Raw genomic sequence first — 25,540 nt, 5'->3', positions numbered from 1 at the left:
GTCAAGCACTCTACATCAGTAATTTGCAGTCCTTGGGACCTTCTGCTGTGCTCTTCGTCCTACTTTATATATACAGTGTGCTGAGGTAAAAGGTTGTGTAACTGTTTGCTTTCGCGCTCCCTCTGGGACTCCAATGAACCAATGTGGTTATTTCAGCATCACCAGACCTTTTTCCATTATGTCTGACTGATACAAAGAGCCCCTGTGTGTGTGTGTGTGTGTGTGTGTGTGTGTGTGTGTGTGCACTTCATGTCAAGATAACATCCCTGAGTAGTTAAGAGTTAGTGAGGCACACACACACACACACACACACACACACACACACAGACATTCTATTCATAAAACCACATTTAATAAAGTTGTATTGATTATTATTAACATTGAAAGATCACTAATGTGCAATTGGATTATTAAATATCCAGGAAATTTTTCATATATTACTGTCAAAATTGCTTTCAGTTTATATACATTATCCTGTGTCACTGACGGATATGAAGATCTAAAGTGAAAGTTCACTTGGATCTTGACAGATTTTGCTGTCTTTTTTTCTGGATATTAGAAAAAGAGTAATACCTTACTTTCTTACAGCACTTTTTATGATCACCCATAATTTGCAGCTTCACCTCCCTTAACACACATCAGTTTCAGTATAACCATTTCCTGGTTCACTGTTTCTCTAGAAAGTCTTGCTAGAATCTTCTAAGCAGTGTCACAATATTTACACATTTCCAATTTTTACATACATTTCTTGCACTGTGTATAGTTTGTTTGTGTGTTAGAATATTGGAAGTGGAAGTTTAATTCAATTTGGCTTACACATTGACTTACAAACAGATCATAGATTCATAGTTTAATCAGATTTGCAATTTGCAGTCACAAGGTCTAAAATATGTTTTAAGTAATCATATATGATGAATTTCAAAAATAAAATCAGTACTGACAACAAATAAAGACAGCCATTTTGATATACATATACAACCATGGGGATGACCATTTTCCCAAAGCAGTGAGTTTTAATTTAACTGAAAAAAAATTACATCCTGGGCCTAATTATGGACTCAGACACATTATGTTTTACACCCAAACTCAAAAAGAAGAGGCCATGTCCTGTATGGCCCTATTTTTATTCAACCCTTTTATTTTATTATTCATATTATGAATATGAAAATATTTATTTGTGATGCGTGATACTTATGTCTAACTAATAAAACCAAAATTTATAGCTTAATATATAAAGAAACTCAAAGCAAAAATAATTCTTTATTCAGATGATGTCCATGTTTATACTCTATGGATCTCAGTCCTTGTATTTACTTGTTTCAGCTACTATTTGCAAAGCAAAGTGGGGGCATGAGAACTACACACCTGGGTGCAGGTTGTTATCTCTCAAAACAAATGTACACAGAGGTTGACACACACCGCCAGGAGTTCAACACCAATGCCACAACAGCAGGCGATGAAGACGCTTATAGTAGAGGTCTGATGAGTGTATCATCTACTAACTGCAGATAGATCAGAAAAATGGGTGTAATGAAGTGCAGAGTTGTGTACAGTGGAGTATAAAGCAGGGCAAAGGAGCACTAGAAGATACAGGAAGAAAACTGCAACTGAGAGACATGCAAGAACAAAATGAAGCTCAGGGAGAAGCTGGTGAGTGACAGAATTCCACAGCTGGGCTGCTATCTTTCACAGAAAATTCACACTTTATATAGACATGAATTTCCAAAAATGGTCAAAGCAGTTTTAATATCGAAAACAGTATCATTTTGAAAAACTGTGTTTTTATGTTAAATTCATATTAAACTGCATGAACAAACTCACATTAAAAGTTATAAATGGTTAAGGTTAAGGTGGGGGACAAAGTTAGCAGTCTCAACTTTTCTTATGATTTGCTAAGAAACGCAACAAAATTGCTCTTACTTGCTACAATTCCAGGATATTTCACATGAGATCAGGTTGCAAAACTCTTTTTTGTTTTGTTTTATGGATATTAAGACTATTCTGTTTTTGTAAACTTTACCGAGTATTTTAAAGTTTTTATACCTACACCTTTTTCTAAAAAAAAAAAAAAAAAAGGCCAAAACAACCACTAATACTTGTCCTGAGAACCTAGATTTAATTTCCTGTGTACTGATATTTTGAACACAACCTCACACATAACTTTCAGGACATCTAATGAACAAAACTTTGTTGATTTTCATAAAAATGAAGTTGTAAGGAAAGCTACAAACACTTAACCCTACTCTTAGCACTAAACTGTTCAGAACTTTTCATACAAGTGTGCTTAAATTCTTATGCATTTGCAGGCGTGAGACCAAGTTGAAGGGGCTTTTCTCTGTTAATAAACAGAATTATATCTCTAAAAGATATGATTTTTTTTAAAAAGTGAAGGAGATAAAAATGAATGACTATTAATTCAAAGGACTACTGAGAACTAAGTGAAAGCACTCTTTCTCCATGTATGACCATGTATACATCAAGCCCTGAGGAATCTCCACAGGAGAAACACTCACATTACACACATTCTGCTCAGCTGAACTTGGGGCACTGGCAAAAGAAAAGGGGATCTCACCACAGAAGAGGGTCTCACAAGCAAATTAGAGAGCTATGTTTCTATTACTTAGGGTTGACTGACAGCTTCATAGTAGCCATGGGTTAAGGAACAGCAACTTCTTGTTAGAGGGTAACTGGAAGCAGATGTGAGATTCTGCTACTGTTAGCAATTACACTGTGGCTTTGTCTCCAGCAAGCCATTGCACACCTAATACAGCTCAAAGATATGGGTCTGGCTTCTTCAAACACATGTTATTGGTAATACTATGGAGGACCATGAAAACAAATGGGTGCCACCAAACCATATTATAAAGGAAGAGCATGAAAGACCTGGAGTAGGTATCACATGGTTATCCTGAATAGTTTAATGTGTTCATATTCTCAGTCAGCACATTCTGATACTCAGTAAGAGAAGTATTTAATTTTTTACTATCTAGCAGTAGGCAAGCCAAGGTGAGAGGATTTGTGTATTTAAATTATTGAAGACATTTTCCATTTCCGTTTAAAAGGGTTCGTTAGCTACAAAATATATTCACGCTTTTAACAAATCCAGCCACCTTGACTTACTACTGCTAGATAACTGAATGGCCTTGTGAATTACATATCTAGCAATTATTCTTACACTCTTCATCAGTGAATCTCCAGATATTATATAGTGCAGCATGGGCTATTCTAGCAACAAATAGATCTAAAAAGAAGCGATCAGTTCTAAATTTGGAACTTTGAGACAGTATTGGCTTCAGCAGACTCTAGGAAGATTTTTCCATGTGTGACTTTCACTACATTTTAACAAAACAAGCTTTTACATGTAACACTCAGGTACACAATACTTCACTGCTAATAATGGTAATAACAATAATAATTATACATATACATATAATAATTATAAACATATATAACAATTATTATATAACAATAATAATTATACACACACACACATATATATATATATATATATATATATATATAGAGAGAGAGAGAGAGAGAGAGAGAGAGAGAGAGAGAATTCCTTTCAGCCTCTCAACCTTAAAACAAAAAACACTTTGCAAGAGCATCGACCATTTCATGTATCAGGATATTAAACGGATATGTGTGTTAACTGATTGCTTCCAGTACCAGTGTGCTTTCAAGCTGAGGGAAGAGATGCGGATTCACGCAAAGTTCCAAAATATTTTACAATTCGGGTTTTGTTTTGTTCAAATATCAGCGACCATTACAAACCAGCCAAAAGATTAAACGATTTCCAAAACTTGCTGATTTACAGAATCCCCCTCCCAACATTTACTTGTTTATTAGAAATGTATATAGCAGTATACCTTATATAAAATAAACTAAAGTGAAGTGCTCCTTCTCAGGCCTGCAGAATGAGGATCCTGTGGTCTCGTCACTCGTGTACAGAGCTGAAGCATCAGCACTCACTCACCTTGGCGAAGTGCAGGGAAGAAATGAGACGCAGCCGGCGAGATGGGACAGGTAGACTATCTCTCTCTCTCTCTCTCTCTCTCTCTCTCTCTGTTATACACTACTCCGTTCCACTCGGTCTGAAGGGTCCTAAGGCGGTTGGATAGTGTTCCCTCTTCTTCCAACAGAGCCACAATGAACCCAAAAATGAAGACTATGAAAAGGCTTCTCAGAAAGCTATACTAGCATTTAGAGTACAGGCACGAGTTATAACAGCGACACACAATGAATTTGCAGGGCACTGGTTCGGGATTAAATGCATGGAGAGGGTTAGATGGACCCACCCCCTCTGAAACTTCTCTTCCTCTCTTTCTCCCCCCAGAAAGCGCAGTCCTTTCCAACACGCGTTATTTTCTGTGCAGTAACGATTAACACCGCTTTATGATCATTGTTCGGCTGTATAAACACTCATTTTTATAGGGTGCTTTAGTAAAATACTATGGGGTAGTAAACTATTTATTTAATCCATGGGAATATGATATAGCACCCTAATATAATACCCTTATTAGAGTCAGATCTAGTGTCAGAACTATCTTAGTATCAGAAGCCTAATCAGGTAATACATACAGGCAACCTGTCATCAGCTAAAGGGGCCAGGGGTTATACTGTAAACTAACAGGCTGAACAAAGCTTTAGCTGGAAATGTCATAACAAGAAACTGACTAAACAAACAGATAGATAGATAGCTAAAATAAAAGGTTGATCTGAAATAAAGGGCTTATTTAATCCACCATGTTAAGCTAAAATGCACCAGTTACTAAGAATACTAAGAATCATTAATTATTTTATTTAATAACAATAACTTTCAGTTGGTTATTAAATTGTATGTTGTTTGATATTACAATAAAATTAAAACATGTACAAGTTACCAAAACCTCAATACCAGTCTCACTATAGCAACCTCAGAATGATTAAAATATTATACATGATAAGAGTGTAAAATTATTATCAGAAATAATGTGTGAGTATTTAAAGCACTAGGACAGCTGTTTTCCGTGTGTGTGTGTGTGTGTGTGTGTGGGTGTGGGTGTGTGTGGGTGTTAGTTAATAGGGATGTCTACTCATAAATGTGAAATATAATAAATGCAAAATATAATATTTATATCAACTGGAAATGCACCAGGAATCTGGTATATTTAAGGGTATGATGATCTGCGTTTATTTAATATCATGTTTTAAAAAATGCTTTCAGTAGATATCTAGCTAACCACTACTGAATGTTTGTAATAATAGCTGGGTGAATGTCACTGAATGTCACAAGTCTAACATGTCCACCCTTACTTTAAGTATGCTAACAGCTGTTACTCAGTAGCTAACTGCTGTTTTATGTACACGGCATTAGCTTGTTAACAAAGTCATATAATTCATTTTCAAGATGTATGTAGATGTTTTTGTTCAGCTTTGGTATTTTGTGTATCCAGTCTCTCTCTCTCTCTCTCTCTCTCTCTCACACACACACACACACACACACAGACTCAAATGTGTTTTATTGGTATGACAGGGAAGATGTCTATTTGTCCAAAGCTGTACAGTTCATGTTGGACCGTTATCACTAATATACAAATATCAATCAAGTCAGTCCCAGAGGACACACTAAAAGTAATTCAAAATAGAGAAATCTGTAATATAGCAATTATCTAGGTGAAAGAAAAAGAAAAAGTCATTAATGACAAAAGAATGACAAGATAATGATTATGAGCATAAGAGTTAAAACCATGAAAACGAAAACAAGTGCAAATGTAAAAGTGGAACAAAAACACAGATTATAGAAGAGGTACAGTATGTGTGTCTGTTGCACTGTTTATTTCTGATTTGATGGCAGTTAACTTCAGCTAACTCTCTCTCTCTCTCTCTCTCTCTCTCTCTCTCTCTCTCTGTTTCTCCCATTAATTCATGCATTCATTCGTTCATTCATTTTCTGGGAGTTGGGAACATGAGGGGATTCTGTCTATGATTTTTGGCAGAAAGGAGTCTCTGGTGTGTTTACATTAAATACATGAGAGGACATCTCTTCTAACAATCAGATTCAGTTCTCGCTGGCCTGCCATGATTTGGTGTATCTCCCTCTTTCAAAGGCTAGCTTTTCATCATTAATTTTGTACTTTGTAAGGACCTGCTTTCTTTCTTAATTCTGATGGTATTCTGCTAATGTATATTCATGACCAAATGTTTCTTAACATTAAAGTTAACTATGTTGTGTAATTTTTTTTTTCCATTTGTGAGTTCAATTTGTATTATTACTGTTGTCAGTTATTTCAGTTTGCAGATTTGGGTCTGTAAACTGATTTTATTATTATTATTATTATTATTATTATTATTATTATTATTATTATTATTATTTTATGGACAGTTGATGGTGTGGATTGTTTGGGTTTAGTTTAACAATTATAATGTTTTATAGTTGAATGAGTTGATGCCAGAAATTACAGTATCTTTTCTCTATGAGCTCTGGTCTGCAGATGAAGATGCCACTGTTTAAACTCAGAACATCTGTGCATAATTCTAGATGGAAGAATTCTAGATGAATTCAAAATCTCTTTGCCATATAACAGTATTGGTTGGATAATTGATTTGAATAGTTTTAACCAGGCTGTAATGAGGGGGGTGCATTTAGAGATGGTTTTCCTGATGGTATAAGAAGCTCTGCATGCTTGGTTAGTCAGCATTGTAATAACTGATTTAAAGGTTCTGGCTGAGTTTATCTTTTCAGCTAAATACACTGTATGTAACTGCTGGCGTGGGATGTTATGGCAGGGATGTTATACCTGTAGTCTAGGATTATTCCAAAAAAAATATTGCTTTGTTCACAATTAGTTTAAGGCTCCAGTCTTTACAGCAACTTTCTAGTATTAATAGGTTCTGTTGTAGTGCCTCACTTTTGGTGATAGTGCAATTACACTGTGCCTTAAAGTCAAAGGCTGTTTTTAGTTCAAGTTCACAAAGCAGGTAACAATTTTTTTTTTTTTTTTGAGTCTGTTTTTAATATGGTTTGAAGGGTATAGATGGTCGATTTCCTGTGTTTCTGTAAGAAGCCAATTTGAGTTTTAATTTATTACTTTGTGTTTTGTATTTTGGGTGTATTTATGATTAAACTCTACCGTTAATTATATTACAGTCTGCTGACCTGCTAGCAGAGATTCCTTCTTAATCTGATTATATCAAGTCTAGGAGCTTCATTTAACTTCATATTTTAATTTGGTCTTTAGTTCCTATAACTGTGATCAGGTTGTCTAACTTTGTTCTTTACTGATTGTTCTAATATTTGGTTAGTGGTTAATTTTGGTTAGTGTTCAGGAATTTCGTGTACAATGAATATTAAAAAGTCTACACACCCCTGTTAAAGCAGCATGTATTTGTGATGTAAGAAAGTGAAACAAAAATAAATCATATAAGAACATGTCTACCTTTAATGTAAAAATTATTACGTGTACAACACCATTGAAAACCAAACTGACACATTTCAGAGAAAAAAATATGAAAATAAAAAACTTAGAATAATCTAATTGCATAAGTGTGCACACCCCTAAACTAATACTTTGTTGAAGCACTTTTTGATTTTATTACACCACTCAGTCTGTTAAGAGTCTATTGACTTGGGAATATTTTTCCAATCTTCTTTGCAAAAACGTTCCGGATCTGTCAAATTGTGACGGCGTCTCCTGTGCACGGACCTCTTCAGGTCTCCCACAGACTTTTAGCAGGAATCAGGTCTGGGGTCTGGCTAGGCCATTCAAAAACATTGATCTTCTTTTGGTTAAGCCATTCCTTTGTTGATTTGGATGTATGCTTTGGGTCATTGTTCTAAAGGTGAAATTCCTTTTCATTTTCTGCTTACTAGCAGATGCCTGAATGTTTTCCACTAAAATACACTGCTATTCATGATTCTCTCCACTTTGATAAAAACCCCATTTCTGGCTGAAGAAAAACAGCCCTAAAGCACAATGCTGCCGCCACCATGCTTCACCCTGGGTATGGTGTTCTTTTGTTGATGTGCTTTTTTTGTGCCAAACATACATTTTGGAATTATGGAATTATTATAACTTTTGGAATTGGTCTCATCAGATGATAACACATTTTGCCACATGGTTTAGGGTGATTTAGTTGAGCTTGGGTGGTTTTTGTGAGAAAGGGCTTCTGTCTAGCCATCCTACCCCATAGCTCAGACATGTGAAGAATACGAGAGATTGTTGTCACATGCAGAGAGTAATCAGTACATGACAGATATTCCTGTGGCTACTTTAATGTTGCCATTTGTTTCATGGCAGCTTCCCTGGTAAGTTTTTGTCTTGTTCTTTTGTAAATTTTGGAGGGACGTCCTGTTCTTGTTGATGTCACTGTGATGCTCCACTTTCTCCACTTGTTGATGATGGCTTTCATGGTGTTCCATGGTACATCTAATGTTTTGGAAATTTTTTTGTCCCCCTCTCCTGATTGATTTGACAGTAACCCTGTACATTCTTTGTCAGCTCTTTGAAGACCATGGCTTCAGCAGTCAGATGAAACTGAGAAGATATCAAGAAAATCCCACAGAAACAGCTGGTCCTTATTTGGGCTTAATGAGAATAATTTCATTGATGACAGCTGTATCATAATTACTTTTAAACATGAGATTGGTTCATTGTGAACACAGCCACGTCCCCAATTATAAAAGGATGTGCACACTTATCCAACAAGGTTATTCTAACTTTTTTTATTTTTCCCTGAAATGTTTCTTATTGTTCACTTAATTTTTATACATTGTAATTTCATATTGAGGGTGTGAAAATTTTTACATGATTTATCTTGGTTTAATTTTTTTTTTTCATCACAAAAACTTAACAGGGGTGTGTATACTTTTTATATCCCCTGTATTGGTATTTTGTACTGAAACATATTAGTTCTTCATTGTTTTATTTAATGACCTTCACATTTCCCAGAATGCACATTCACTGATTGCTTGTTCAATTTCTGTTCATTTAGTGGACTTACACATATTTGGCTATAAGTAGCCTTATATGCTATTTCAATGTCATGACATAAAATTTAAATTCTGTTTGTGCTTGTAAAGTTTTCTGAGCAGTTGTCGAAAGATTTTTCTTGGATAACCTGGAAAACTTGTCAGTGAAAAAGCACCTCTGCACTATGTACAGATTATAGTAGACAGCATTTTAAGATGTTTTTAATTATGTGAAATTTAGTGAGTTCACTGAATTAATCAGCAACTATTTCAGCAGAAAGTGACCTGTCACATGAAGAGATCCTGAAAAGGCTCCTCATTTAGCTCATGTCATAAGACTAGGGACCGATATGAATGATGCTGATCAAAGTGATAACATATTTTGCATCATAAATCTATAAACTTTAAAAAAAAAAAAAAATTAAATAAACTTATAAAATGTACAATTATATATATATATATATATATATATATATATATATATATATATATATATATATATATATATATATATATATATATATAGATTAATGTGTGGAGAAAGTTTCTCATTGCTGCTTTAGCTTTAGCAGTGCTGCTGCGGTCGGTAAAAACTCAGCATTTGGTGATGTCCATGGGTTCCAGACTTCAGGCAGTCATTGAAATTGCATCCAAGAATTAAAAAATAATTTTATATTTAAACTTATGCTAGTTTGTCCAAATACTTTTGAGCAGGTGAAAATGGAGTAACTGTGTAAAAAATGGCTGTATTTCCTAAATGGTTAATGCCGTATGTTTGTTAAACCCCTTGAATTAAAGCTGAAAGTCTACATTTCAATCACATATGCTTCATTTCAAATCCATTGTTGTGGTGTACAGATGCATAATTACAAAAATTGCCCGTCCAAATACTTAAGGACCTAAATGTATATTTTAAGGGATTTCCAGGCATACAACCAGAAGGACCATACTTGTTGGCAACAAAATTCTACTTAATTTCTCTTTACCTACAGTATTAATACTGTTTATGCCTCTTTGAAAAGATAACAGTAACATAAATTACTGAAATAACAAATAGTACACAAAAACTCTAAACAAAATTGGGCCAAAACGGTGAGCTAGCAAATACAAATTATTCCACATAAGGGTAGCTCACTAACACTGGAGAAAGCCGCCATTCTTAGATGCAATCTATCTGTATCACTAGATACCTGATCAAATGATTAGTGACAGAACAGTGCTCCCCTTTTATGACAGCAACTAAAAGCTAACCACCAATCAGTAACTTACTGGCCAATAGTGTGTGTGTGTGTGTGTGTGTGTGTGTGTGTGTGCATTCATGGGGACACTCAGAGATAACTGGGTGCAATCATTGCCCTGAAGATGGCAGATCTAGGTAGTTAATATTTGCTCTTGGAATACGGAACTAACCTTCAGATGCATGGCCAAGATGCATGGTCTCTTCCACTTTTAACCACTTCAGTTTGCTGTGCATATTATTAATGTTGGTACCATCTGGGCACTTAGGTACAAGTCATGCTGCCTTATTTAGATCCAACTGTACAGTGAGTTTATAATGTTATTGTTTGCAATATTTGACCATACTATGAAAGTATAATGAGATTAAAAGTAACATGTACACTCAAAAAACATGCCTAATTTAGCTCTTTTGTTAAATATTTACTGCAGCACATTCCACGTTTTATAAATAGTACTATTAATATGCTTAGACCAGAAAAATTTACTGTAGAAATTGTCCCAATCCATAGGGTGGATCAAAGTTTTGCTTTAATGCCAAGAATAAGCAGAGACTCTGTGACACAGTATCTTCAGTACAGACCTGACCAATCAGTGCTCATTCTCCATGCCAGAGTCGCTCAGAAGTCCTATGGAAATGAGAAACGGTAAGCGTGTCTTATATAAGACAATAAAGAATAAGTCATCCTTCATTGAATTCTCCAAATTTTAACTGTGTAAAATTTCACGATGGACCTAGAAACCTAAATTCTCTGTCTAGCTTAGATTTTATGATGCTACATTATTTTTCAGTGGAATTTGTTGTAAACCCAGTAGCTATGTGATATCAGAAGAGATATCATAAGAAATATTCACATTTAGGTTTAGTGTGAACTCTCACTTAAATATTACAAGTAAGTTCATTCTTGAACTCCTCATTTGCTAGATTGTGTGTAACATCGTTTATGATTGGGTTTTAGTGAGCAGTAACAAAAATACAGGAAAGATAAAAAAATTCATGTCAGGTATGTGTGTTATTTTATAATTGTAACCCCTGTCAGCTAAGGTCAAGTGCAAGAAAGTTTTTAATTTTGGTGTTTAGCAATTTGGTGTCTGTGCAAACAGATTCTTCTGTCCTCCTCCTTGTGTGTACCTCTGTGGAGCTGGATGGAATCTCAAAGGTATGTGAGCCAGTCACTTCTGTGGTTTAATCATGATTACAATATTAATACACTTAGATCATAACTGAAATGCATTTAATTGAGCAATACTGTATTATAGACCAAGAATGGACTTTTACATGATTACATAACTATGACCTCTCTCACAAGCATCAGGTCTCGGTGAGTCTAGTTGTCGTGTGTGGGGGTATATGGGTCTGGATGGCTCCCCTGGGACACAAGCAGACAACTTCAAGCTGAGCTTTGAAGAACAAACAGAAAGAAGGGTACAAGAATACATCAGACCCAAGCTGAGCGATATAGATTGACATAAATTGACCTGGAGCTCCAGCTAGGAAAATACCTGTAATGAAGGAACAGCTATATTGAAGGAACTAGTTCAAAGACCTCTTTAAACCCACTTCACTTACTTTTTATTGTGTTTGCATTTCACTGATGATTCTTCGTAGGTGTTAATTGAAATATGGCAATGTTAAACAAAACAGCTCCTAAAGGCAACTCACTTACTTTCGTTGAATGATATGATGCACTCTGTCGATATGTAATTTGCTTCCATGCAGATTCACTTACATTCTGATAATTTTAGACATTTTGTTTTTGTCTACCAATCCAGTCTTTATCATATTTGACTATATTTGACCTTTGTCAAATACCAAAACCCTCTGTAGAGTAAACTATTTACCATTTACTGAGTGTGCAGTCACAAACCAACTTGGAAATCAGGAAAGGTTCAACTAATATTTACTTTGTGCTTTCTGAAACAAATTGGAGTGCCACTCAGCCAGGGTCTCTATCTCTGTTCTGTCCTTGTTCCTCTGTAACTGTGTCTCCATTCTCAAGATGCCTCCTTAGTTAGGTTTCTGGCATGATTCATAAAGCTAGTGAAAAATGTATCTTTTCTACTTTAGTAAATATTCAGTTCACTATTCCAGGACCAACCTGCATAGGCCTGATATTTTAATGAATTAATTAATAAATAAATTTACTTGTGGGAAATGTATATTGCTTGACCGATGTTTTCCTTAATTAAATTTTCTTATTTTTTTTTTAAATCACATTTTTAGATGTTTGCCTGTGCCAAAACCCTGTATATCTCAGATACAGATAAGCGGAAACACTTCCGTTTGCTGCTTCGTCTGTTCCACAGTGGAGGGCAGGAGATCGGTTCTTTCCAAAGTGGACTTATTAAAGTCATCTCCAAACCGTCACAGAAAAGACAATCCATGAAGAACGCAGATTGTGAGTCAGTTTGTGAGTGTGTGCTAGAGTGACTGAGATTATGTTCAGACCACATCTACAATGGTGTGGAAGTGAGAACAATAGCTGAGATTTCTGGACTACTATCATAGCAGGCCTGGCCTGCCTAGAAATATTGTATTTTCACACATCTGTTTTCATTGACTTGTTCCTATTCCCCAAAAGCGATAATCTCACCCTCACTCTTAGTGGGGAAGGATATATCTTTCTGTTAATAAGCAATAAATAACTTAAGCTAAAATGACCTGCAGATTTTACACATCCCTGACCTCACTGAAATCAAAATACAGGCATCACTAACTTCATAACCTAAACAAAATGTTTTACCATTTTAAATATTCTTACAACTGATTGACCCTGGCACCTCCCAGAGAGTATAGCGTTTTCGGAACTTAAATATCTGTTTAATAATTTCATTGCCCTGCAATGAACGGGCATCCCACTGATCCACCACAACACTGACAAGGTTAAAGTGGATACTGAAAGTGAGTGAATGAGTGATTGGTATTTTGTCCACATGCTGTTTAATTATTACTGCCCATGAAAGCTTGTCTTATCTTATTTTTTTCCTATACACATAATGCTTACTTGTCTATATACTACGTGAATGTAACTTCAAGTCCTGGGACCATGTTCAATAAAGGGCAGTTGTAGAACTCTATCCAGCACCCAAAGAAGTGAAGCATTTGACCTTTGGCCATTTGATCCTAAAACATACGGTTAAGGGCATTTTCTATTGACATTGGCAGTCTTGTCCTGCAAGAAGATCTCAGGAAAACAAAGAAGTGCTGTAAATATCTCAGTGATGGCGAAGTGACGTTGAATTCCTCACCTTCTGGTGGGAAAGAGACACAATGAGGTGAATTTGTGACCAATAAAACAGCAGGTTGACTTTGGCTATGGTGTGTCAGTCATTGCTGTTGGCATGTGTCTGTGTGTCAGTATGTTTAACTTTGCTTATGCCTCTATGTGTGTTTCAGTGTGCATCTCATCTGGTTCAAGAGTGTCATTGTTTAATCGCCTGAGGTCTCAGACAGTCAGTACGCGTTACCTTGCAGTGGAGGGTGGAGCTTTTGTGGCTAGTGCCAGACAATGGACTGCTTTTACTGTCATTCTAGGTCTGAAAAATGTTCTCTCTTTCTCTCTTTCCATACACTCACTGGTGATTCGAAGATGCACTCATTGGCTATATTATATAGTATAGTATAGTATAGTATAGTATAGTATAGTATAGTATGGTATGGTGGAGAATTCTCAGCACAGCATGCACACAATAATTCATATTATTGACAGTTGGAGAAACTACTTATTGTTCCAATAACAAACTTATGTGGCACTACTATGTGACAACCACTCGTTGCATGTGATCAAGAGAAACCAAAGAGACCTCAACACAAAAGAGAGAGATGAGAAAGATGTACCCATGTCTGATAATGGATTAAAAAAAATTATAAAATACCATTAAACATCATCAGGGCTATAATTAAAAAGTTTCAGAAGTCTGAAAATATTTCCAAGAAATATGACCATATTGGCCTTCTAACCCCTAATATGTAATATGTAAAAAAAAAAAAAAAAAAATGATGTATTTTGCAATATTTTGCAGTGATCTGCAGGTCAACATTGATCTTCTTCTTTCTTTCTCTCTCTCTGAAGTGGAGGATCAGCAGACTGACCGCAGTGATTACTCTGTATGTGAGAGTTATATCTGTTATGGCTGTGTGGTTCAGCTGGTATGCACCATTTCAGGAGTTGCACTGCCACCCATGGTATAAACTTTAGTTCTTTCCTTTTAAAGATTTCTGAATGGCTGAATTGCTTCATTGTTTGTTAATAGACCTGAATCAAACCTAACGACAATAAAGTAATTGAACTGCCTATAAACTGAACCTTACGTGACTATAAAAATGGCTTCATAAAAAATTAAAGTGCTCATTATATTTGTAAGACGTCTTAAGGGACATTGCTGCAGTCCTCAGTGAAGATGCACATGCATCAAACCAAACAAAGCAGTGCATTATTGATATTTTGTGGCTGCTACAGTACATTGTTTGTACATTACCAAATGCAGTACACTATGGGAGTAAAAAGAAAATACACAATTTTTTTAAATAATAGAGCAGAGATTTGGATACAGCATGTCATTTTAGAATGCATTATATCAAATTAGCTTGGGAAGTCAGTTGGGAAAATTCTGAATGATTTTTTGTTTTGAATGATGTTTTGACTATGGTACTTTATGGAAACCATGATACTACCATGGTTTAACTACAGTGCATTATGATAACTGTGATAACTGTAGCTGTAATTGAGAAATAACGGTTTAACATACTTTTTTACCCCAAACCCTGCCATACAATAGCCTAACTTAGCCTATGTGCCCAAACATGGGTTGTGTCTCAGTCCTCACTAAATACTGAATAGTTTGTTCATAATAGTTATGGCACCATTGGTCCGTACATGCAGTTGGAGGTGCAGCCATTTGAAAACCCCATGTGATTGATGGAAAATACATACATAAAGGCTCTGTGGGTGTGTGCGTGTACATATTAGGGGTGTAACCAATATGAATACATTATTCATATTGAATAGATATAGAACAATGAATACAGTTATGAAAAATAGATGGGGCATTATTTTAGAAAGCTTGCCAGCTTCAGGGACTGAGATCTGGGTGAAAAAAAAACAAAACACGAGGGAAAGGTTTTTACATCAATGTTTAGTTTAAAGAGCAGCATGTGGAAGCTTGTGGGGAATGTTGCCAGGTTTCAGCAATATTCCCACCCTAAACGCGACTCAAACTTGCTCAAAAAGACATGAATTTAGCCCATTGTATGCGCTTTTGGTGGTGGACGGGGTCGACATGGGCACTCTGACCGGTCTGCGACTATGCAGCCCCATACGCAGAAAGCTGCGAAGCACTGTGTTCTGACACATTTCTATCATAGCTAGAATTAACTTTTTCAGCAATTTGTGCTACAGTAGCTCTTCTGTTGGATCAAACCAGCCTTCGTTCCCCATGCACATCAACTTGATCCTGTTGCCAGGAACACCCCCACAAGACCTGCCGTTTTGGAGATGCTCTAACTCAGTTGTCTAGCCATCACAATTTGGCCCTTGTCAAAGTCGCTCTGATCCTTAAGCTTGCCCATGCATGCTTCCAACACATAAACTTCAAGAACTGACTGTTCACTTGCTGCCTAATATATCCCACCCCTTGACAGGTGCCATTGTAACAAGATAAACAATGTTATTCATGTCACCTGTCACTGGTTTTAATGTTATGGCTGATCAGTGTATATTCTTTTTCCAGCATCTCTGTTCAGTGTTTTCCAGTGTTCCTAGGGCATAGTAATAGGGTGTGTCTATCTATCTATCTATCTATCTATCTATCTTATTTATATTTATTTTGCACTCAACATCCACTTTAATAGGAACACCTGCTCATTTATGCAGTTATCCAATCAGCCAATCATGCGGCAGCAGCATGGATAAAATCACGCAGATACAGGTAAGTTTTATGAAAAACAACACATCAACACATCATCCGTTGAGGTGGATGGGCTATAACAGCAGAAGACCACATCAAGTTCCACTCCTGTCAGCCAAGGACAAGAAGCTGAGGTTTTCATGGGCACAGACTCACTGAAACTGGACAGAGAAAAGACTGGAAAAAGACCAGGTGATTTTTTTCCTAATCTTCCACTGTCCAGTTTCTGTGAGCCTGTGCCCAGTGTAGCCTCAGATTCCTGTTCGTGGCTGACAGGAGAGGAACCCAATGTGGTCTTCTGTTGTTGTAGCCCATCCACCTCAGGGTTTGATGTTGTTTGCATGCTGAGATGCTTTTCTGCTCACCACAGTTGTAGAGAGTGATTATATGAGTATATCTTTCCTGGCAGCTCAAACCAATCTGGCCATTTTCCTCTGACCTCTCTTATCAACAAGGCGTTTCCACCCACAGAACTGTTGGTCACTCAATGTTTTTTGTTTTTCGCACCATTCTGTGTAAACTCCAGAGATTGTTGTGTGTGAAAATCCCAGGAGAGCAGCAGTTTCCTGAAATACTTAAATCAGCCCATCTGGCACCAACAACCATGCCACAGTTAAAGCACAGAGATCACATATTTTTCCATTCTGATGTTTGATATGAACATTTATCTGAAGCTCTTGACCTGTAGCTGCATGATTTTTTTGTATTGTGCTGCTGCCACGTGATTGGCTGAATGGAAAACTGTGTAAATGAGCGGGTTAGGGTTAATAGGGTACAGATTTCCCTATTAAAGTGGATGGAGGGTGTATATATAAGAGGGTGTACTGGACAACATTAGTTATGTGTCTAATTGCGGTTCTATGAATACTGGATAAGCACAGTGGACTGTGTTTAACACCTGGATACCTTCTTGTGAGTGTGCACCTCACCAAAAAATCACATGGTGACCAGGTGAAGTAGTATTTCCTATAAAATCCCGTCAAAAATGCCTATCTGTCCCTGAATCCTTCTTGCGGAGTTGGTTCCGAGTGACAGGAAACCCTGGTAGTAGTCCTGTGTTCATAGACCCACAGTTACGTAGGTAATTATTGTTCTGTTTCACCCATCCTAACACGTGATAACCGATACCCCTATGTAACAAGGAACTGACTCACCCTAGGACTAATTGGGCTTCAAGGTCACACCAAAGTCATCTGGACAACAATGCTTTCAGGGAGGATACACAGCTAAAACCTGTTATCATGATTGCTAGACTGTCTTTGGAGAGACACATTTCAGTTTGGTATCCTGTATGGGTCCATAAGGAAAAGTCTTAAGGGACCCCAGTACAAAAATGAGATCACAAGCTGGGCTTTTCATGAAGCATGGGGGGCAAAGGTGCCTTGTTCCTTTCAGAAAGGCTGTGACAATTTTTGAGCCCCCAGTGAACTACCATCCCTCATGAATGGGCTCTTTACCAGTGGGTGGGCCTCTCCTGTAGGGCTGACCCCCAGAGTAAGATGCCTGCTAGAGGTCTGAGGGCATGGCTTGGATTGTAGCTCAGTGGATAAAACATTGGACTTCTGATTGGCAGGTCATGAGTTTGAATCCCAGCATTGCCAAAATGCCACTGCTGGGCCCTTGAACAAGGCCCTTAACCCTCAACTGCTTAGTTGTGTAAAGTTAGATAAATGTAAGTCACTCTTGATGAGGGCATCTGCCAAGTGCTCTAAATGATGCAAGTGTCAATGGCAGGCATGTGGCCAAGGCTGACCTGCTTACCAGCAATTTTGGCCAAAGCACTGCCATGGCAAGGTGCAGCTGATGAGTGAAAATCTATTTTAAATTTCTCAATATAATATTGAAATCCTTTGTGGCTGGGACTGTGGAGAAGAGCTTAAAAAAGTTTAAGAACCCCTGATCTACACACTTTGAAGTAGACTCAGTGTCCATGAACATTTATGGTTAGCAGACTCTTTAGCCCTTGGATCAGCACTCCGCAGTGCTTGGGTCAGATCTGACTCAAATTAGTGATTCACCACAAGAAATGCTATTTTGGGGGAAACCCACCGGAATATGATAGTGAGAGAGTCACAGGCCCACTACTCTTCAGCCAGGTAATGTAGAAACTGAATGAATCGATGAGTGTGTATAAAAAGAGAGAAGAGCTGTAGTCACAATCTGTTATGCAGATAGGTCCAAAATGTACGTATGTGTGCACATACACAAGAAGGTATCCAGGTGTTAAGCAGCATAGTTAGGAGGGATGAGTGATATAGAATCAGTGAATTCTTCAAGTGGCTTGCATTAACTTATTTTTGAGGGATTAAAAGGGTTTAACATAGCAAACTCCCCAAAAGTTACATCCTATCACTTTGAGCAGGGAATATTAAAGATCAGCTATCTATGGAAGCTATCTGCACTACATGGCCAAAATTATGTGGACACCTGCCCATCACCTGCCCATCACTGGAATGGAATGTTTTTGAACATTCCATTCCAGAGTTAGTACCCCCCTTTGCCATTATAATAACCTCCACTCTTTTGGGAAGGTTTTCCACTAGATTTTGGAATGTGGCTGTGAGGGTTTGCCCATTCAGCCACAAGATCATTAGTGAGGTCAGGCACTGATGTCGGGCAAGGAGGCCTAGGGCACAGTCAATTTTTCAGGTGGTCTTCAGTGGGGTTGAGGTAAGTGTTTGTGCAGGCCACTTGAGTTTCTCCACTTCAGCCTTGGCAAACTATGTCTTCATGGACCTCGCTTTGTGCACAGGGTCACTATCATGCTGGAACATGTTGGGACTAGGGCCCTTAGTTCCAGTGAAGGGAACTGTAATGCTACAGCATACTAAGATATCCTATGCAAATCCTATAAAAGTCCATAAGTGTGAGGTAGTGAAGCTGAATTTTTTAGTTGTGAATAAATTGCGCTATTTTTCCTCTTTATAAGGTGATTCGTAAGGTGAATAAGCAGCACGCATGCCTGGATATAGATGAGCCAGTGTCCCAGCTTCATAAATGTGCATTTCAGCTCAGAAACAGCAAGCACATGTACCTCTGCCTCTCCAATGAAAAAATCTTACAGTACCAGGTGAAAAGACACTCAGAATGCACAAGAGATAAGGAACACCTAAATAGAAATGTACATGTAATTATCTTATGCTGATGGACTAGAATCACTAGTTACCTATGTAACTGTGATGAACCCGAGATAACTGTCAGGGATGATGAGAATCACCTAAATATCTAAATAGACCTTTAGCAGAGAAATAAATTCTGTCAATGTATGTTCAACTTACATGTATATAGTTAACATTTGCACACCATTCCAGAACACCTTCCTCCTAAAGGCATACATGATCAGCGTACTGTTCGGTCTTGCCTTCAGTAGTGTTTGCTCAGTTGGTGATTAATTCTGCAGGGCCAAAATCACAGGCAAAGATAACCTGACAGACATTTGAGAGAGAAGATCTGCTCATGGAGCAAGCAGCCAGCATGTTTCAACCACCAGCAAAAGCAGTACTGGAAACCAAAGTGTTGTCTTGGGGCCATGTATTGCTGAATTCAGAGAGAATTTGAGGCAACAGGGGTCTGGAAAGCTTGTAGCTCCAGCAAGCCTGGGAGAATTATCACTGGGGCCACCATCACTTGCATTCTCAACAGAAGCCAGTACAGCATATGGCAGCCTGCATGAATCTGATTGGCAAGCCTTGTAATGTCTGCCACACTTTAGGATGACAAGATGGCTAATCTGGCCTGGTCGGTTAATCTGGCCTGCTTGTGTGGCCTGCTTCAGTGCTAGGAAACTTTTTTCTGAGTTCATGCAAAGGAGAGTGGATATGTCCTGAAACGCCTGCTCCTTGTTGGGGGGTATATAGGCGCCAGACATATAGCAGTGTCATGATGCCACTGGCCAAGAGGGGAGACAAGGCGGCTTGTGTACAGCTCAAAGTTACTTGTGTATTTAGAGAGAGTGTGAATGTAGTACTTTCGAATTGGAATGCCTGTCCTTGGAAAGATATGGTGTTCTGGGGTGATGGGGACATGTATATATGTATAATAAATGTAAATAAACACAATGTTAACCAGTACTGTGGTTACACAGCTTTACCTACATCTGACAACATTAGCATACAAAAATTAATTGTCTAAGCAGTTTAACCATCCCAAATCTAGGATTGGGTGAAAATATCTGTCCTTTCGACACATTGTGACACATTGTGTACTTGGTTCTGAACCCTGGTTCTGAACTGCTGAGCCTACCTTTTGCACTTATGCCCAGAAGAAAAGAAACTTCTTGGATCTGAGCAATAATTTTGGGTCTGATATCAACAAGGTCTTGACCCCCAACAACATTGAGGGCTAGTGGTGAAACTGCAATTTGTACCATTGTGACCTTATCATCAGGACCCACTGATGTAGCAGCTGCCAGCTGGGTGATCTCTTTGGCTGTAAAGCATCCTGTCACCAGTGCAATGCTGGGAGAGAGGTGTTGGCTCCCTCACAGAGGAATCCATGACTGTAGATTGGAGTGACTTCTCCAATGCTAACAGTAAGACAGCTAACATGTTGCCAGGGCATGTAATCATAAGTTCTCATGATTTACCCCATTAAAAGGTGCACTAAAATCCTTGTACTGTGGCTGCTACAACCAGCATTGTGCGAGTGCACAAAGTACTGTCTGTTACCTATCACCATCTAATCCAACTTGGGTTGCTGCCATTTTAAGAGTTGCCATTACAGTTCAACAGTCATTATCAGCTTGGGAGACTGAGGCATGGCTGTAGATATAGCATCCTTTTCTCCCCCAAGAGGAGGATGACTAGACATTGGGAGGACTCTGTTGAATGACATGAGCAGTCTCAGCTCCTGAATCAATGATTTCAGCTGAATCACATCTACCGCCAAATTATCAATTCCCCTAGAAAGCCAGTCAGACTGTTTTTGGGGCTCCTTATTATGCCTATCAGTTGACACTGGACATGAGCATTTTCAACAGCGAGCATTTGGGCTGCAGGTTTTGAGTCAGATTGGACTATGGGTCTGGCAGCAAAGCTCTCCCTGTTGGCATCAATACTGCTGTGTGGACAGTTCAGGAGCTGCCAGAGTCAACCACTGTGTTTTTTAGATGTTTAATTCCCAGGCCATGAGCACATAGATGCTAGCATGAACACTCAACCATGCTAGCAGCACAAAGCCGTAGACTTGCTAGTTGGCTAGACGTTGGGATATGTGAATTTCTCTGAAAGACAATGCCAAGCCAGAAACAGGCAGATGGGGAGAATTAGAGGTATGTGGCGAAGGAGAGAGGAAAAACTACACAGTAGTTTACATTCATTTACAACAAAAATTACACTCACAGAGGCAGAAGAGATGAGGCTATACTCAGTGCATAGCTCTATATGGTATAGATGTGGTCCAAAAAGAAAGTGAAAAGTTGGATCATACGTCAGTACACGATAATACAGATCTTGGGATGCATATGTGCACAAGGTGATTCTCACCACTCCTGGCAGTTAGGAGGGATGAAATAGAACTACTGAATTAAAATATACTACTCTGCTCTGGTAAATGTTAACTAAACTTTAGCATAAGATTTTAAATTTTACAACTTTGACTGACATATTTCTTAATGTGTTACTATAGCACAAGTTAGCATCTGCTGCTTATGTTGTGTGTTAATTTTACAATACCTAAACTATAAAATTACAGCAAATTTCTAAAATGGAGAGCATCTCAGCAAGAAGTCAAGTGTGAAAAGAGAATATCAATAGCTATTCACTGTAAATATTGTTGTTTACAGAAGATACATCTTCTACTAACTTCTACTAAGACTTTTCAATTATACATATGTAAATATGTAGGCTTTTCCGTATACTGTACATATAGTAAGTGATGCATTGATTCTTTTATGGGCATTTTTCTTCAGGCTTCTCCATGTCCAAAGGAGAGCAGTCGAGAGCTGTTGAATGATGGCTCATGTTGGACCATCACTGGTACAGAGGTTGTTGAGTACACCTTCAGTGAGAGCCTGACCACTAGCCCAGCTGTCATCAGCCCCATCCCTGTCATTAATGGACTGGAGGTCAGACATTTCAGACACCGATTTTCTATTACCCTTGTAAGAATGAAGGAACCATTAAAACATTTGATGACCTTTTGAAACCTTTTATAACATTTGTCCATTTTCTTGGTAAAATTATTTGATTGCTATTCTATATGAACTGTGTTCGTTTTTGTATACTTTTGATTCTTGTTTTGCCATAGTTCAATCTGTTTGCCGATCTACTCACTTTTTGCAAGTTTTTCATTGTCCTGACAATTACACTACTTAGCATGGTGAAGGGTTTGAGATCAGGAAAAAAAAAATTTATTTTTTATTTCTTCATTGGTTGTGATCATCTGAGTTGCCATAGTTCTGAAAAGAACTGTAGGGGATTGATGTTTTGATTTAATACTTAATATAAGAATGAATATAATAGCTATGATTTGAGACCCACTATTTTGAAGGAAATTGCTATGAAATTTTAACTACATTGTGCTTGCAGCCAAGGACAAGCATTTTTTAAAACAAATCTGCTCTTACTATATAACCTTTTCTCATGTACTGCAAATGGCCATTTGTGTGGTACAGGTGATAGACACTTCCATGACATGAGGTAAAGCAAGGAGAAAATGTTAGTAGCAATATTAGCCATGTGTTGAAACACATTGCTCATATGTTTAGCAACGTAGTGCAGTTGCGATGCACACAAGTTTTTCCTTACAAAATACAAACTGTACATAATTTTGTTATCTTATTACATTTTAATGTCAAATCACAAGACAAACAACCTAACAGTATACTTTTTATACCACATTCTATTGTTGTTATATTTATATTATATTATAAAATATATTATATTTTATATTTGACTAATTCTGTGTTGTAGCTAAATGGAGGAGGCCATGTGGCCATGTTAGAGCTCCATGGAGAAAACTTCAGTCCTTACCTAAAGGTCTGGTTTGGAAACATGGAGGCTGAAACTATGTTCAGGTAAGGACATTATCTAATATTTTGATTACGTGACAGTTCTGTTATTTCCTATCAAAATTTGAACATGTAGGATTTATTATGTGAAGCTGTCCTTATTTGAGAGAAAAAAAAATGTTAGCAAGCAACATTACCAGACAAGTAGTCTTCTACTTTTAGTTGAATCTGTTATTCTCTTAGGGCTTCCTCCTTCCTACAGAAATGAATGATAAACAATTTTGCCATTTGTGTTAAACATGTATGAATGTTTATTTAATAAGAACCTGCATCCTTTCCTAAATTATACCTAATACATCATACCATAAAGTTAAACCAGGAGTGCATTCTTTAGTACACATGGGAAGGTGCATATGTGCCTCAGAAATAATTAGAGATGAAAGAGCAAACAAGATATAATATAGGCGTGTCACGTGAGATGAGCTCAAAGCAAACCATTAAAGGCATTTTGACTTGTGCAGCTTTACTACGTACAGAGATATACGGCAGATGCTTGGCCAAAATAACACCATAAAATTTTTTTGAGTAGCTGGGTCCCTTCACAGGTTTCTGTATATTAGTAGGTGCTAGTTCTAGAGTCTCGGAATCAAAATTTTGCAAATATTGTTTTGATGCCTTGAAAACATCTGCTATTTTTAACAACATACATGACTTACTAACATTTGGAGGCAGGGTGGATGTGAATGTGATTATTTGTAATATCAGATAGCTCTAATAGGACATTACAGCATACCTCTTACCACTGCCTGGGAAATATCACCCTATATTAATTTTTGCAGTGTTTTTTTTTTTAAACTTAACTTATAAAACATATCTATATGTATGTATATAATAACATACCATCACCCTTCTTCTGTCTTCCTGCCAGGAGTCCGAGGTCTTTGCTGTGTGTTGTGCCTGATATTTCAGTGTTCGGTGGAGAGTGGCGGTGGTTCAGGCAGCCCATCACAGTCCCTTTGTCTTTGATACGATTGGATGGGATGATCTACAGAAGCTCATTCACGTTTACATACACACCCGAGCACAGTGCTTCCTTTCAGCCATGTGCTACTGCTGATAGAACTGCCAACTCAGACACCCTCATTGACACCATACACCAGGAGTTCACAAGAACCAATTTTCACTTGTTCATGCAGAGCTGACAGAGACTGAGGGTAAAACACAAAAAAAACCTAATCCTAATTTCACAAACTCATGTAAAATATTTTGGTTTTGTCCATTCCAAAAATAAAATACATAGTTTTGTGCCAATGAGCTGGACATGTGTGGGAACATCAAAAAAAAGAAACACTAGTAACACACCATTCTCAGGAACTAATAAGCTGCAAAAAATGACATCTTAGGAAATACCTTAAATATAGTCAAATTTAGCTAGTAATTCCCATTACAGGATTACAATAAAGCAATATATAAGCTTTTTCATGTCAATGCTGGAATCAATGACAAACTCCAATTCCCACAATGCACCTCTGACTACAAACATGGACACCTTGTACTACAACACCCACACGCCACGTTCAATGTCACGTTCGCAGTCACCTGATTACTGATGGCACACACCTGGACTCAATCACCACTACACACTACATAAGCATGCATCTCTGTGTTTACACCTGATGTACCAAGACATTTGGTCATTGTTGTGGATTCTGTCTTTGACCTGCTTGTTTGTGATCTTTGCCTTGCTCTTGGATAATCTGTTTGCAAATCGCCTGATCTCTTGCCTGCCTTTTGACCTTGATCTCTGCTTCATAATTTGGATTTGTTTGTTGTTGCCAGTTCTTTTAATTAAAAGCAACTTTTGCTGCAACTTCTGACAATATTATTAATCCTATTTCAATTTTTACTCATTTCCAGCTTAAAATAGTCTTGTTCTACTGGCACAAGATTTTGTTCATTTGTAGCATTTATTTCTAGAAAAAAGCTAAATTATCTGCCAGTAGAATAAGAAAATTAAAAGTTTGAAATGAGTAAAAATATCTAGAAATAGGTTTAGTAATCTTATGCTTATTATAATCTTATAATAAAAAAAACTAGATAAATATGGCATTTTTGCACTGTAGTTCTTCATACACACACACACACAACTGATTATGGAAAATGAGTTTTTTGTAAACAATGTATTTTTAATGTAAAAAATTACTGAAATATTTGTAATGAATTTGCTGGATTCCAAACAAAAGGGCTAGTTTATACTCGGAAGGAGAGAAACAATGATCAGGCACCAGAACAGCAATTACAAAAGAGATTAAGAACAAAGGCTTGGAATCATGACAGGTGCAGTGTTAGAGCGAGACTTCACAAAGACACAATGAGAATCTGGGTTATTTGTGAGTGTGAAGCTGATTGCAAACAGGTGAGTTCTGTTGGTTATTGTGAACAAGAGTACTGATCATGCAAGGATGTTGCAGGCTAGGGGTCATGGAAATTGTAATCTG

At 37.4% G+C, this 25,540-nt stretch overlaps 2 protein-coding genes across 5 annotated transcripts in view; one reads left to right on the top strand and one right to left on the bottom strand.

Annotated features, from left to right (window-relative positions):
- The window catches only part of matn4 (matrilin 4), a 22,750-nt gene extending 18,443 nt beyond the window's left edge, over positions 1-4,307 (bottom strand). Inside the window, exons 1-2 of one of the 4 annotated variants that reach the window (XM_053231422.1) lie at positions 3,977-4,307; positions 1,366-1,502 (exon numbers count right to left, since the gene is read on the bottom strand). The gene's annotated coding sequence lies outside the window, so the exon portion shown is untranslated. Of the gene's footprint in view, positions 1-1,365; positions 1,503-3,869 lie in introns of all 4 variants that reach the window. The other 3 variants (XM_053231429.1, XM_053231419.1, XM_053231416.1) reach the window with 3 other exon arrangements.
- rbpjl (recombination signal binding protein for immunoglobulin kappa J region-like) lies at positions 1,417-25,540 on the top strand. The gene is made up of 12 exons (XM_026921147.3): positions 1,417-1,650; positions 3,909-4,026; positions 10,699-10,833; positions 11,291-11,346; positions 11,497-11,612; positions 12,411-12,585; positions 13,584-13,721; positions 14,260-14,372; positions 19,023-19,163; positions 22,002-22,157; positions 23,005-23,108; positions 23,971-25,540. Exons 1-12 carry the CDS (start codon positions 1,617-1,619, stop codon positions 24,242-24,244), a joined length of 1,560 nt encoding a protein of 519 aa, XP_026776948.1. The 5' UTR covers positions 1,417-1,616; the 3' UTR covers positions 24,245-25,540.

This window comes from Pangasianodon hypophthalmus, chromosome 2 (assembly GCF_027358585.1).
Source record: "Pangasianodon hypophthalmus isolate fPanHyp1 chromosome 2, fPanHyp1.pri, whole genome shotgun sequence".
Classification (NCBI taxonomy): Eukaryota; Metazoa; Chordata; class Actinopteri; order Siluriformes; family Pangasiidae; genus Pangasianodon; species Pangasianodon hypophthalmus.
This window is presented reverse-complemented; position numbering and strand designations above follow the sequence as displayed.